This window comes from Procambarus clarkii, chromosome 73, assembly GCF_040958095.1.
Source record: "Procambarus clarkii isolate CNS0578487 chromosome 73, FALCON_Pclarkii_2.0, whole genome shotgun sequence".
Taxonomy (NCBI): domain Eukaryota; kingdom Metazoa; phylum Arthropoda; class Malacostraca; order Decapoda; family Cambaridae; genus Procambarus; species Procambarus clarkii.
In genome coordinates, this window is record NC_091222.1 from 8641213 (window position 1) to 8657935 (window position 16723).

A 16723-nucleotide genomic window follows, 5' to 3' on the forward strand; every position below is an offset into this window, starting at 1 on the left:
GCCGCGGGGACACTAAAGCCCCGAAATCATCTCAAGATCTCAAGATAGGGGCACGCAAGGTACTCACCTAGATGTGTTTGCAGGGGGTTGAGCTCTGGCTCTTTGGTCCCGCCTCTCAACAGATTCCTGAGCCTACTGGGCTGTCATATCTACATTTGAAACTGTGTAGGGAGTCAGCCTCTACCACATCACTTCCTAGTGCATTCCATTTACTAACTACTCTGATACTGAAAAAGTTGTTTCTAATGTCTCTGTGGCTCATTTGGGTACTCAGCTTCCACCTGTGACCCCTTGTGCGTGTGCCACCCGTGTTAAATAATCCATCCCTGTCCACCCTGTCAATTCTCCTGAGAATTTTGTATGTGGTGATCATGTCTCCCCTAGCTCTTCTGTCTTCCAGCGACGTGAGGTGCAGTTCACGTAGTCTGTCCTCATATCTCATGCCTCTTTGTTTTGAGACTAACCTAGTGGCATACCTCAGAACTTTTTCCAGCTTCGTCTTGTGCTTGACTAGGTACGGACTCCATGCTAGGGCTGCATACTCCAGGATTGGCCTTACATATGTGGTATACAAGGTTCTGAAGGATTCCTTACACAGGTTTCTGAAAGCAGTTCTGATGTAAGCCAGCCTCGCATAGGCCACTGATGTTATTCTTTTGATGTGGGCTTCAGGAGACAGGTTTGGCGTGATATCAACTCCCAGATCTTTCTCTCTGTCCGTTTCGTGAAGGACTTCATCTCCCATTCGGTATCCAGTGACTGGCCTCCTAGATCCTCCTAGTTTCATTACCTTACATTTACTTGGGTTGAACTTTAGGTAGTACACTGTCAAAGTTGACAGCATCCTTTACCAAGTACGACGACCACAACTGCCTTCAACAACCCAGCTGCTAGCATGTCCTAATGATATATACAAAGTAAGAATGACTTCCTCACTTCGAACCTTGAAAGATCTCTCCATGAAACCTTACATTCAATTATATATATTTGCAGCCCATGTTTATGCTTACTTGACCTCAGTTGATGAGAGGCTGTCACCCCCAGGTCTCTTCTGTCTGTCTTGGTCATCACGACTGTCTTGGTCATCACGACTGTCTTGGTCATCACGACTGTCTTGGTCATCACGACTGTCTTGGTCATCATCACTGTCTTGGTCATCATGACTGTCTTGGTCATCACGACTTTCTTGGTCATCATGACTGTCTTGGTCATCATGACTGTCTTGGTCATCATGACTGTCTTGGTCATCATCACTGTCTTGGTCATCATGACTGTCTTGGTCATCATGACTGTCTTGGTCATCATGACTGTCTTGGCCATCACGACTTTCTTGGTCATCATGACTGTCTTGATCATCACAGCTGTCTTGGTCATCATGACTGTCTTGGTCATCATGACTGTCTTGGTCATCATGACTGTCTTGGTCATCACGACTGTCTTGGTCATCACGACTGTCTTGGTCATCATGACTGTCTTGGTCATCACGACTGTCTTGGTCATCACGACTGTCTTGGTCATCACGACTGTCTTGGTCATCACGACAGTCTTGGTCATCACGACTGTCTTGGTCATCACGACTGTCTTGGTCATCATGACTGTCTTGATCATCATGACTGTCTTGATCATCATGACTGTCTTGATCATCACAGCTGTCTTGGTCATCACGACTGTCTTGGTCATCACGACTGTCTTGATCATCACAGCTGTCTTGGTCATCACGACTGTCTTGGTCATCACGACTGTCTTGGTCATCACGACTGTCTTGGTCATCACGATTGTATTGGTCATCATCACTGTCTTGGTCATCATGACTGTCTTGGTCATCACGACTGTCTTGGTCATCACGACTGTCTTGGTCATCACGACTGTCTTGGTCATCATCACTGTCTTGGTCATCATCACTGTCTTGGTCATCACGACTGTCTTGATCATCACAGCTGTCCTGGTCATCACGACTGTCTTGGTCATCACGACTGTCTTGGTCATCACGACTGTCTTGGTCATCACGACTGTCTTGGCCATCACGACTGTCTTGGTCATCATGACTGTCTTGATCATCACAGCTGTCTTGGTCATCATGACTGTCTTGGTCATCAAGACTGTCTTGGTCATCACGACTGTTTTGGTCTTCCAGTAGCTTTGTAGTATTTTTTCTCATTTTGCATTACCATATAAATATTTCCATTGCAAATCTTTCCATTGCAAATGGAATTTTGTACATCAAAGAGCATAAGCTATTATCGATGTATTTCACATGAATCAGGAACAAATCTGATCCCTAAACTGACCCTTTTGTCACAAAAAATGTCATGCCTGTACATTTAGAACTACAGGCTATTTGCTTCCATATAACCAATTTTCCACCCGACCTAGTACATATTTTTATCAAGCAATTTTATTATTGTAAGTGTCTTCAATTTCATTGTAAAATTGTCTTCATCTGGCTTGAGTTAACCATAATAAAAATAATTGTCAAACTCAAACGATTACAACGAAAGTTATGATGGTAACTCAAAATGTCGTACACCATAGTCTCTATTCGTAATAAAAGTGCGTTTGCCAATTTTAGTTGTCCTCATCATTGGCCGATAGTTACAAGATGTCTTGTTTCCTTTTTCAGGTATTGGAGTGGCATTTGTATCCACTCATGTGGATCTGTTCCTGTCTCAATCAAGTGACAATGGCAAAAATGTTCACCATTGTAACGATTTGATTTTTATCTTTAATAGTCTTTCTTGCATGCATTTTTCAGGATTAGTTTTTGCTTGTAAAGTTTCAGTAAGGGTAACACAATAGCTTTTACTTTTGTCTTAATATTAGTGCTGAGAGTACATCCATCTCAGAAATTGTAAGAATTCAAAGATATTTGTGTGTGTTGCTTAGGAATAGTGATTGAAAAGGGATGTTATTTGAATTTCCCACATGAAAATAACAAAACCTTATTTATACTGATGAAATCTTTACTTCTTCATAGTTATGTGGAAGATAAGGTATTAGTAAGATTGTATTAGAAAATATTGAATGGATCTAAATTATACAAACCCCTGATAATGTACAAATTACATGAATGTGTAATCTGTATTAAAGCAGATTCCGTAGTGTTCCTATTGAACATTTCCTTCAAGCTTTCTAAATAGCTCACCACAATCTTGTCTCCCATTGTTAGAAACTATTTCATCTTCTCATTTGACCAATTCTATTCAATTAGTTTACAAATTGAATAATGTTCCAGTCATTTCAGATGTCAAGTTAATCAGTTTTGAAGATTGTTCTTTGTTTACTAAGGCTCCGAGAGATGATATTTTTGATTACCTTGCTCATGAATTAATGAACCATGTATTACCTATGCCTGCTGATATTACTGTCAATCTTATTAAGCTGTGTACAAAAGAATGTAAATTAACTTTTAATAATGAGTATTATTTACAGACTAGGAATGGCAATGGGAAATCCTTTATCTCCATGACTTTCAAACTTGTACATGGAACTTTTCGAAAAGAAATTTGTTTAAAAAATTACCCCTGGAATCATCCCATGGTTTAGATAAGATGATGATATATTGTGTATATGGCCTACAAATGTAAATTCAGACGAATTTGTAGCTAAACATAATGATCAAATCACCTCTATTAAATTTACTATGGAGACTGATATAGAAAAATGTAAGCCAATTTTAGATTCACTTATAGGGCAGATTTTTCACTCAAGATTAGTGTCTAAAGAAAGTTTACAAATAATTTATCTTGTGTTCATTATTTCTCAGGGCATAGATACAATGTGAAACAATAATTTTTTTCCTCAATGTATCTAAGAGCTCTTCGAGTTGAGTTATTAGTCCAGAATTCTTAGATGAAGAGTTTAAGAATATTGATTCTATTGGTCTCAAGCTTTGTTATTCACTGGGTTTTTTGCAAGTTTTCCATAGCAAAGTCCGTCGTACATAATATAATAATATATGCAGTGAGAAAATTCGGCTAAAGAATGTATTATGTTTATCATATTTTTCTGGATACGAAAATATTGTCAGGCCTTGAAAGTTTTTTAGATACATGTTTTGTATAATTACTAAAATGCTGTTGGAAAATTATAAGTTAGAAACAGTCTTCATAGTGATAATTGTGTTATATACAAAATACCTTGTAAAGACTAATAGGTTCTAAGCTGGGCAAACATCCAAAGATTTGAAATTTAGAATTTTGCAACATAAATATTTATTTTATTTATTGATTTATATATATACAAGAAGGTACATTGGGTTTGTGAGAATACATTGGATAGTACAGTATTTACATTCTTGTAAAGCCACTAGTACGCACAGCGTTTCGGGCAGGTCCTTAATCTAGCAGATAATTTTAAGTAGGTAATTTCAATCAGAATTGATAAATGATAAAGATACATTACAAGAGAAAAATGAGATGAGAGATATAAGTAGGTATATTAAAGCACATTGTTATATTAAAGCTCTGATTGATTACATTGACAGCTTGATTAGTAATTTAAACAAGGTTAATAGACACCATAAAACAGATTGACAGCACATATAAGACAGCAATGATCAATATGCTATAAGACACGGCCAATTGTCTAATGTTTTGTTTGTTCATTTGTCAGAAAGATCTCACCAAATTGATTGGGCCATGGCTTCTTCAATAACGAATTGTAAAATTACCTTCAATAGGAACATTATTGAATCTGCTTTAATACAAATAACAAAATCATGCAATTTGAACTACTGAAAACAACTGCAACTGAAAACTCCACACCCCAGAAGGATTCGAACCCAGACTGTCGGAAGCACTATGCACCTTGGTGTACCTAGTGCCTTAACCACTAGACCATACTGACTGTATAAAAATCTTGGTAGTCATGAGACTATTTATCCAAGATCTGACAGCTCACAGTGGTCAACTTGGGCATAGAAATTTCATTGAATCACCTCACTTGGTGGGGCCACGTGAGCAACACAAATGCAAATAAGCTTGAATGGGTCCCAAGCCAATATGCAACTGAAAACTCCGCACCACAGAGGTGTTTGAACCCAAACAGCCAGGAGCACTATGCACTTTGGCGAATCTGGTACCTTACCCACTAGACCACATTGACAACAAAAATCTTGGTTGTCGTGAGACTATTTATCCAAGATCCGAGAACGTTCCTTAACAAGTGGTGGAGGGGTCAGAGTACTGGTTGTGACTGGATGACTGGGTGCTTGAACACCTGGGCCTTCTAGGTTTGAGTCTCTTGCAGGGATGGAGTCCTTTGCGTGTTTATATATATATATATATATATATATATATATATATATATATATATATATATATATATATATATATATGCAACAATGATCACAAAAACACTGATCCAAGTATGCAGAATAACCACATGTGAAAAATAGAAAATGCTTAACGCGTTTTCGGCTAATTCGCCTTCATCAGAGCAAAGTAGAATGAAGATAAGATTGCTGATCAGACCTTTATATCCGCCTGGGCAGATCACCTGACCACCAAAAATAAGTGGAGGAAAGGAATTATAAGAAAGAAGGTAACTGCAGAAGGCCTATATTGGCCCATACGAGGCAGCTCCTATTAATATCTCCAAGTGCCATACGTGTTAAATGATTGCTATATTGTTTTGACGTGCTATATTGAGGCTTAAATAGGGATCCAACTTGTACATACCGGGGCTCACATTAAGGCTGTTGTTACAATGTTTGATCAGAGCAGACTCGATCACGTTTCGTTCAACAAAATCCATACTTTTAACAATACATTTTGCCCCTGTGAAGTCGGTAGAATGATTGCATAAACTGGAATGTAAATACAATGCACTGGATTGCTGGGCTGTACGAATAGCATATGAATGCTGTTTTAAACGCGAGGAAAGAGATTTACCTGTCTGGCAGATGTAAACACATGCACACTGTTACGGCCCTACTGGGACGCAACCGGGTTCTTCTCTGATGGTAGTAGAGTTTTGGAATCCGGCCCCAAGTTAGTAGAGTCTTTCAAGGGGTGTGTTCCGTAATGCAAGTAAAACTAAAGGGGGAGGGATACAAATATTCCAATTTATATATATATTTCCATCACCATAATTTAAAGTCATAAAAGGGAATTATAACTACACAATGTACAATGAGGTCTCCCTCTCTGAAGACGCTCAACACTCGGCAATGCTTCTTCTGGGTAGCCCTGATCTTGGCTTCCGTGGCTCACGATGAATCCACGATAACTCTACGACGAATCTACCCTGGCCACAGGCCAGCCAAATCACAGTCCCACTGGGTGCTTCGTCGTGGAGGCCTTCAACCACAATCCAGTCTGTAGCTGGCAGGTACCGATCAGCTCCGCTGTGTAGGCCATTCCACGACCAATACTTAGGGTTGCGTGCCCTAGCCAGGAACCTCGTGTGACTCGCTGGTCACTCTCCTCATACAGCACCCCAATGGGTGGTCTCTTCCACCAGCCAACCCCGGATAATGCGATTCTCAACACTGCCACTCCAATACTGTCGCTCTATTCTTATGTGAATTGCCTCAAGAATTTGTAATCTTCTTGAATCTTGGGTTTTGTCTATTATGCAAGTAATATTATTATACTTGCATAATAGTATTACTATTATGTATTACTTGCATAATAGACAAAACCCAAGATTCAAGAAGATTACAAATTCTTGAGGCAATTCACATAAGAATAGAGCGACCTACCATGAACACCCAAATCACGGAACTATTTACTCTACCCACCATGAGAGTAAGGACAAGACAAGAACATATCGATGCCAACACAGAAGACAATGTCCAACATAACAGGCCAATTACACTGGATTAATCTTTGTGTTTAGATAGGAGATGCCTCATATGGGCCAATAAGCCTTCTGCAGCCCCTATGTTTATCCCTTATGTATCCCCCCATGTTTTCACCTTCATTGTATTATCACCTGACCTAATGCGGGTATAAAATCAACTAGTATTGTAAGATCTGTTCACTTGAGAATGAACCATGGAGGTTCGAAACGTCGTGCAAATTATACAAATAAGTGTAATACACTCTATAGTAAATCACTTCTTTTCTTCACCTTAAAAGTACGAAAATAAGTTTTGGAGAACTCCTATTTCAATTAAGCCCTGATGCTAAGAAAATAGTTAGAGGGATAGAAGCCCTAAACCAGAAAACAATAAACACAGAATATGCAGTCATATTCAATGAAACATGTTTGAAAGAAAACCTGCTGCCAGTATACACCAATATATATATATATATATATATATATATATATATATATATATATATATATATATATATATATATATATATATATATATATATATATATATATATATATATATATATATATATATATATATATATATATGTATATATATATATATATATATATATATATATATATATATATATATATATATATATATATATATATATATATATATATATATAATGTTCTAACACCAATCTTCTCAATAATTCGTAAGTTTTTCTTCACTGTCAAGAGAAGTTAAACAATTAAAACTTCTAAGTTAATTTTTACACTTGTCTATAATCTGACGCCTGAGGATGCATTTCGTCAGGTACACCTTATAATTCATTATAAGGAAGGTGACACACCATGCAACCTCTGAAGAAGCAACCAACTGTACCTCCTATTAGATTGTTTTACAGGAACTTCTTTTCCACGGCCAATAAAACAAAGGAAAGAGTCCTGAAAGATATTTTTGAAAGGAACGTTATCCCCACAGACACCAATCAGAAGATGCAACTAACAATTTACTACAAAAACAAGAAGACCGAACACTCTCTTATAAAAAACTCTCAAGACACCAAGAAAAGCGCCTTAAGAGAGACTAACGTCGTCAATGCCTTCACATGCCCACTTGGGGACTGTCAGCCCCAACGATCTCAGTATATAGGCAAGACAACAACGTCTCTCTCTCTAGGCAATTAACAATGCACAAACTATAGGGCTCTATCAAGGAATACATAATCTCCACACACAACCAGATAGTCACCAGAGACAACTTGTCAAGCAACACTGAAATAATCGACAGATATAACGACTGCAGGAGACTGGACATCAGCGTGGCACTACATATTAAGAAGTCGAGACCAGCAATCAACAACCAGCTAACACATAATTACATTCTACCCACTCCGAGACCCAGAGCCAACGCAGACACGGCATCCAATAGCCCTACTAATACCCCCTGATCCATTTATTCATTGATCCACCTTGATCCATTTATCCATTGATACTCATTGATCCTTTTATTCATTGACACCCCTTGATCCATTTATTCTTTGATATATGTAATACCCCCCTTTGTTATGGCATTCATCCCCCACCTCACCCAAAGAGTATATAATTCGATGTTTAACACAATAAAATTTTCTTTGAAAATGTAAGGTTAAGGAAAATGTTGCGAAACCCATTGCCAAGCGTCAGACTAGAGAAAAGTGTAATAATGAGCTTTGAAGAGTTAATTTTTCAACTACCCATGACAGGGAAGAAAAACATAAGAAATATTGAGAAGACTCGTGATAGAATCATTAATCTTTCCCCTTCGGGCATATTCAACAACATTTGTTTGCAAAAAAGACTGCTACTAAAATATGCTAATATAATGTTCTGTATATCTCACATTACCATTTAGGAGAAGAGGATGAGCGACCAGAAACGGGAGAACTGCAGCCAGTAACAAGGGAACTGACTCCACCTTCACCACCATCACGGACCCTCGCCTGCAAGGACGTCACAAACTGTAATGCTATCAGCTATGTGTACTGTGTTGGGTCATCATATCGCTGATGCTGACCCAGTACTGATATATTTATCTATATAAATAAAAATGTAAATGTTCGTTTGTTCAAAATCGCTAATATTTTTGTGAGGTGACAGAACCTCTGTCACCTCACCCAAAAACACTTGTGTTTTATAACCTCACCCAAAAACGAATTTAAGCATGAAACAGTGTGTAAAAATTTGCCTTTGAAAATATATGAACTCTCTTGCAAAACGCTTCTAAGTATCAGAGCAAAAATAAAATGTGAAAATGAACTTTGGATAGTCAATTTTTTCAATTACCCTCGACAGTGAAGAAAAACGTAAGAAATTTTGAGAAGATTCGTGTTAGAATCATTAATCTTACCCTTTCAGTCATATTAAACAGCATATGCTCACAAGAAAGATTGCTACCAATATATATATATATATATATATATATATATATATATATATATATATATATATATATATATATATATATATATATATATATATATATATATATATATATATATATATTTCATTGAATATGACCGCATATTCTGTATTTATTATTTTCTGGTTTAGGGCTTCTATCCCTCTAACTATTTTCTTAGCATCAGGGCTTAATTGAAATAGGAGTTCTCCAAAACTCATTTTCGTACTTTTAAGGTGAAGAAAAGAAGTGATTTACTATAGAGTGTATTACACTTATTTGTATAATTTGCACGACGTTTCGAACCTGCATGGTTCATTCTCAAGTGAACAGATCTTACAATACTAGTTGATTTTATACCCGCATTAGGTCAGGTGATAATACAATGAAGGTGAAAACACGGGGGGATACATAAGGGATAAACATAGGGGCTGCAGAAGGCTTATTGGCCCATACGAGGCATCTCCTATCTAAACACAAAGATTAATCCAGTGTAATTGGCCTGTTATGTTGGACATTGTCTTCTGTGTTGGCATCGATATGTTCTTGTCTTGTCCTTACTCTCATGGTGGGTAGAGTAAATAGTTCCGTGATTTGGGTGTTCATGGTAGGTCGCTCTATTCTTATGTGAATTGCCTCAAGAATTTGTAATCTTCTTGAATCTTGGGTTTTGTCTATTATGCAAGTATTCTTGTTCAACATTTCTCTTGTTAGAGTAATGTCATGGGCTTGTCTCATGTGATTCCCATTCAACATTTCTCTTGTAAGGAAAGTAAACAAAACAATTACAGCAATCAACGCAAAGAAAGGTAGTGTGCATTTCAATAAACTTCAAGGCGACTATGGCTTAGGATATGCCTACGGCAATGTTAAAACGCATAAACCAGGTAACCCACTACGCCCTATAATCAGCCAAATACCAACCCCAACTTATCACCTGGCAAAGAAACTCAATGAACTCCTAACTCCATACACTCCAAGTAAGTTTAGTCTACAATCATCAGCAGATTTCCTAGAATTGATCAAATCTACCCAGCCCGATGGAATCATCGCTTCCCTGGACGTTGAATCCCTTTTTACCAACGTCCCAGTCGACACAACCATAGGAATGATACTGGACAGAGTATACAGAGACGAGAGCACCCCCAAATTAGACATACCTGAGCCACACTTGAAAAGTCTTCTCGAAGCATGTACAAAGGAAGCCCCTTTCATCAGTCCACAAGGAGACATGTATTTACAAATAGACGGAGTAGCAATGGGCTCCCCCTTAGGAGTTTTATTTGCTAATTTTTATATGGGAACCATCGAAGATAGGGTCTTCAGTAGCAGACAAAAACCAACTGTATACTGCCGTTATGTAGATGACATATTCGTAATAGTAAAAGACTCAGATGAACTAATTGACCTAAAAAGACACCTAGAGAGAGAGTCAGTACTCCGATTTACACATGAAAATAGTGAAAATAACAGTCTGCCATTCTTGGATGTACTAATAACAAAAACAGGAACCTCTTTAAGCACCAACGTATATACCAAGCCCACCAACATAGGATTATGCCTGAACGGTAGAAGTGAGTGCCCCCAAAGATACAAAGCCAGTGTTCTCAATGCTTATATTCGTCGAGCGCTTACCCACTGCTCTGAATGGAGCAACGTGAGTAGAGAGTTTGAAAGAGTAACTCAGGTATTGGTGAACAACGGATATAGCAACGCGGAAATAAACGCTGCTATAAGAAGACACTTGGACCGTTGGTATAATTCAGAACCTAGAACAGAAACCACAACACCCCCAATAAAATTATATTACAAATCAACCATGCACAGTGAACATATAAAAGAGGAAAGAATAATGAAAGAAATAATCCGTAAAGGAGTAAAAAGCACTACTCCTAACCAAAACATAAACCTGATAATATTCTACAAAACCAAGAAGACTTCCGAACTCCTTATCAAAAACAGCCCGAAGCCGACGGAGAACCCTCTACAGCAGTCAAGCGTTGTATACATGTACACTTGCCCCCACGAAGGATGTAACCTTCAATGTAAGTACATAGGTATGACGTCGACCAAGCTGACGAGGCGTTTGACATGCCATCTTCAATCTGGTGCCCCTAGGAATCACATGAGACAAGCCCATGACATTACTCTAACAAGAGAAATGTTGAACAAGAATACTTGCATAATAGACAAAACCCAAGATTCAAGAAGATTACAAATTCTTGAGGCAATTCACATAAGAATAGAGCGACCTACCATGAACACCCAAATCACGGAACTATTTACTCTACCCACCATGAGAGTAAGGACAAGACAAGAACATATCGATGCCAACACAGAAGACAATGTCCAACATAACAGGCCAATTACACGGGTTTAATCTTTGTGTTTAGATAGGAGATGCCTCGTATGGGCCAATAAGCCTTCTGCAGCCCCTATGTTTATCCCTTATGTATCCCCCCGTGTTTTCACCTTCATTGTATTATCACCTGACCTAATGCGGGTATAAAATCAACTAGTATTGTAAGATCTGTTCACTTGAGAATGAACCATGGAGGTTCGAAACGTCGTGCAAATTATACAAATAAGTGTAATACACTCTATAGTAAATCACTTCTTTTCTTCACCTTAAGAGTACGAAAATGAGTTTTGGAGAACTCCTATTTCAATTAAGCCCTGATGCTAAGAAAATAGTTAGAGGGATAGAAGCCCTAAACCAGAAAATAATAAATACAGAATATGCGGTCATATTCAATGAAACATGTTTGAAAGAAAACCTGCTGCCAGTATACACCAATACATATATATATATATATATATATATATATATATATATATATATATATATATATATATATATATATATATATATATATATATATATATATATATATATATGTCGTACCTAGTAGCCAGAACTCACTTCTCAGCCTACTATGCGAGGCCGTTTTGCCTAATAAGCCAAGTTTTACTGAATTAATATATTTTCTCTAATTTGTTTCTTATGAAATGATAAAGCTACCCATTTCATTATGTATGAGGTCAATTTTTTTTATTGGAGTTAAAATTAACGTAGATATATGACCGAACCTAACCAACCCTACCTAACCTAACCTAACCTAACCTATCTTTATAGGTTAGGTTAGGTTAGGTAGCCGAAAACGTTAGGTTAGGTTAGGTTAGGTAGGTTAGGTTGTCGAAAAAACATTAATTCATGAAAGCTAGGCTTATTAGGCAAATCGGCCATGCATAGTAGGCTGAGAAGTGAGTTCTGGCTGCTAGGTACGACATATATATATATATATGTCGTACCTAGTTGCCAGAACGCACTTCTCGGCCTACTATGCAATGCCCGATTTGCCTAATGAGCCAAATTTTCCTGAATTAATATATTCTCTCTATTTTTTTTCTTATGAAATGATAAAGCTACCCATTTCATTACGTATGAGGTCATTTTTTTTTATTGGAGTTAAAATTAACGTAGATATATGTCCGAACCAAACCAACTCTACCTAACCAAATATATATATATATAACCTAACCTAATATATATATATATATATATATATATATATATATATATATATATATATATATATATATATATATATATATATATGTGAACAAGCCTGAATATATATATATATATATATATATATATATATATATATATATATATATATATATATATATATATATATATATATATATATATATATATATATATATATATATGTGAACAAGCCTGAATATATATATATATATATATATATATATATATATATATATATATATATATATATATATATATATATATATATATATATATATATATATATATATATATATATATATATATATATATGTCGTACCTAGTAGCCAGAACGCACTTCTCGGCCTACTATGCAAGGCCCGATTTGCCTAATAAGCCAAGTTTTCCTGAATTAATATATTTTCTGTAACGTTTTTCCTATGAAATGATAAAGCTACCCATTTTATTATGTATGAAGTCAATTTTTTTCATTGGAGTTAAAATTAACGTAGGTATATGACCGAACCTAACCAACCCTACCTAACCTAACCTAACCTATCTTTATAGGTTAGGTTAGGTTAGGTAGCCGAAAAAGTTAGGTTAGGTTAGGAAGGTTAGGTAGTCGAAAAACAATTAATTCATGAAAACTTGGCTTATTAGGCAAATCGGGCCTTGAATAGTAGGCTGAGAAGTGCGTTCTGGCTACTAGGTACGACATATATATATATATATATATATATATATATATATATATATATATATATATATATATATATATATATATATATATATATATATATATATATATATATATATATATATATATATATATATATATTAGTATATTTTGGTAGCAGTCTTTCCTGTAGACATATATTATTAAATATGACCGAAAAAGTAAGATTAATAATTCTAACACGAATTTTCTCAATCTTTCGTACATTACGCTTCACTGTTGGAGGTAAATCAAAAATCAATTCTCCAAAATTCATTTTTATTTCTAGTCTGACGCGACACGGGCGCGTTTCGCAAAACTTATTACATTTTCAAAGACTTTAGTTCACAAATACACAACTGAATAGAACTTACGTATCTCCGATTTTATATCTACATTTGAGTGAGGTGGAAGGGGTGATGTGGCATTAACACAAGACAGAACAAAATGTGGTATTAATAGGGTATTAATTTCATCAACACAAGACAGAACAAGAGTATTAATAGGGTATTAATTTCATCAACACAAGACAGAACACGAAGCAATGGATATTGAATAGAAGTGTTTGTAGAAAGCCTATTGGTCCATATTTCTTGATGCTTCTATATTGGAGCGGAGTCTTGAGGTGGGTAGAATATAGTTGTGCAATAATTGGCTGTTGATTGCTGGTGTTGACTTCTTGATGTGTAGTGCCTCGCAAACGTCAAGCCGCCTGCTATCGCTGTATCTATCGATGATTTCTGTGTTGTTTACTAGGATTTCTCTGGCGATGGTTTGGTTGTGGGAAGAGATTATATGTTCCTTAATGGAGCCCTGTTGCTTATGCATCGTTAAACGCCTAGAAAGAGACGTTGTTGTCTTGCCTATATACTGGTTTTTTTGGAGCTTACAGTCCCCAAGTGGGCATTTGAAGGCATAGACGACGTTAGTCTCTTTTAAAGCGTTCTGTTTTGTGTCTGGAGAGTTTCTCATGAGTAGGCTGGCCGTTTTTCTGGTTTTATAGTAAATCGTCAGTTGTATCCTCTGATTTTTGTCTGTAGGGATAACGTTTCTATTAACAATATCTTTCAGGACCCTTTCCTCCATTTTATGAGCTGTGGAAAAGAAGTTCCTGTAAAATAGTCTAATAGGGGGTATAGGTGTTGCGTTAGTTGTCTCTTCAGAGGTTGCATGGCTTTTCACTTTCCTTCTTATGATGTCTTCGACGAAACCATTGGAGAAGCCGTTATTGACTAGGACCTGCCTTACCCTACAGAGTTCTTCGTCGACTTGCTTCCATTCTGAGCTGTGGCTGAGAGCACGGTCGACATATGCGTTAACAACACTCCTCTTGTACCTGTCTGGGCAGTCGCTGTTGACATTTAGGCACATTCCTATGTTTGTTTCCTTAGTGTAGACTGCAGTGTGGAAACCTCCGCCCTTTTCCATGACTGTTACATCTAGAAAGGGCAGCTTCCCATCCTTTTCCATCTCGTAAGTGAAACGCAGCACGGAACTCTGCTCAAATGCCTCCTTCAGCTCCTGCAGATGTCTGACATCAGGTACCTGTGTAAAAATGTCGTCAACATTTCTGACGTTGACAACGTCAACGGCTTCTCCAATGGTTTCGTCGAAGACATCATATATATATATATATATATATATATATATATATATATATATATATATATATATATATATATATATATATATATATATATATATATATATATATGTCGTACCTAGTAGCCAGAACGCACTTCTCTGCCTACTATGCAAGGCCCGATTTGCCTAATAAGCCAAGTTTTCATGAATTAATGTTTTTTCGACTACCTAACCTACCTAACCCAACTTTTTTTTTAACCTATAAAGATAGGTTAGGTTAGGTTAGGTAGGGTTGGTTAGGTTCGATCATATATCTACGTTAATTTTAACTCCAATAAAAAAAATTGACCTCATATACAATGAAATGGGTAGCTATAACATTTCATAAGAAAAAAATAAGAGAAAATATATTATTTCAGGAAGACTTGGCTTATTAGGCAAATCGGGCCTTGAATAGTAGGCTGAGAAGTGCGTTCTGGCTACTAGGTACGACATATATATATATATATATATATATATATATATATATATATATATATCGTACCTAGTAGCCAGAACGCACTTCTCAGCCTACTATGCAAGGCCCGATTTGCCTAATTTGCCAAGTTTTCATGAATTAATTGTTTTTCGACTACCTAACCTAACCTAACTTTTTCGGCTACCTAACCTAACCTAACCTGTAAAGATAGGTTAGGTTAGGTTAGGTAGGGTTGATTAAGTTCAGTCATATATCTACGATATTTTTAACTCCAATAAAAAAAAATTGACCTCATACATAATGAAATGGGTAGCTTTATCATTTCATAAGAAAAAAATGGAGAAAATATATTAATTCAGGAAAAGTTGGCTTATTTGGCAAATCGGGCATTGCATAGTAGGCTGAGAAGTGCGTTCTGGCTACTAGGTACGACATATATATATATATATATATATATATATATATATATATATATATATATATATATATATATATATATATATATATATATATATATAAATATATATATATATATATATATATATATATATATATATATATATATATATATATTTATATATATATATATATATATATATATATATATATATATATATATATATATATATATATATATATATATATATATATATATATATATATATATATATATATATATTATTAAATATGACCGAAAAAGTAAGATTAATAATTCTAACACGAATTTTCTCGATCTTTCTTATGTTTCTTTTCACTGTTGATGGTAATTGAAAAATAAATTCTCAAAAATTCATTTTTATTTTTTGGAGATTTGATTTTTCAATTACCATCAAGTGAAAAGAAACATAAGAAAGATCGAGAAAATTCGTGTTAGAATTATTAATCTTACTTTTTCGGTCATATTTAATAATATTTGTCTAAATGCCATACATAGAGCAGCAAATAACGCCATCCCCAAGAGGAAAACAATTACCCAACAACATAAGGACCATTGGTATTACTGTGATAGGATCAAAGAACTACATTACAGTCTAAATTGTGCCCGAAAGAATTTCAGAAGACATAGAACAGAACCGAAGCTAATCTAGGACTTCTTAGAGCTATGGTTCTAGTGGTGCATCAAGCTAAATCAGCATACATCCTTGGACGACATCTGGAGGCAGATCAACAATGCCAAAGGAAAATTGCCTCCTGCTCCGCCAC

General features: G+C 35.9%; 1 protein-coding gene across 1 annotated transcript; it reads right to left on the reverse strand.

Moving 5' to 3' along the window:
• Positions 1-1006: 1006 nt before the first annotated feature.
• On the reverse strand, positions 1007-2158 carry LOC138356558 (protein starmaker-like). Its single transcript, XM_069312757.1, has one exon. The coding sequence runs from the start codon at positions 2156-2158 to the stop codon at positions 1007-1009; it is 1152 nt and encodes a 383-aa protein (XP_069168858.1).
• Positions 2159-16723: the final 14565 nt, after the last annotated feature.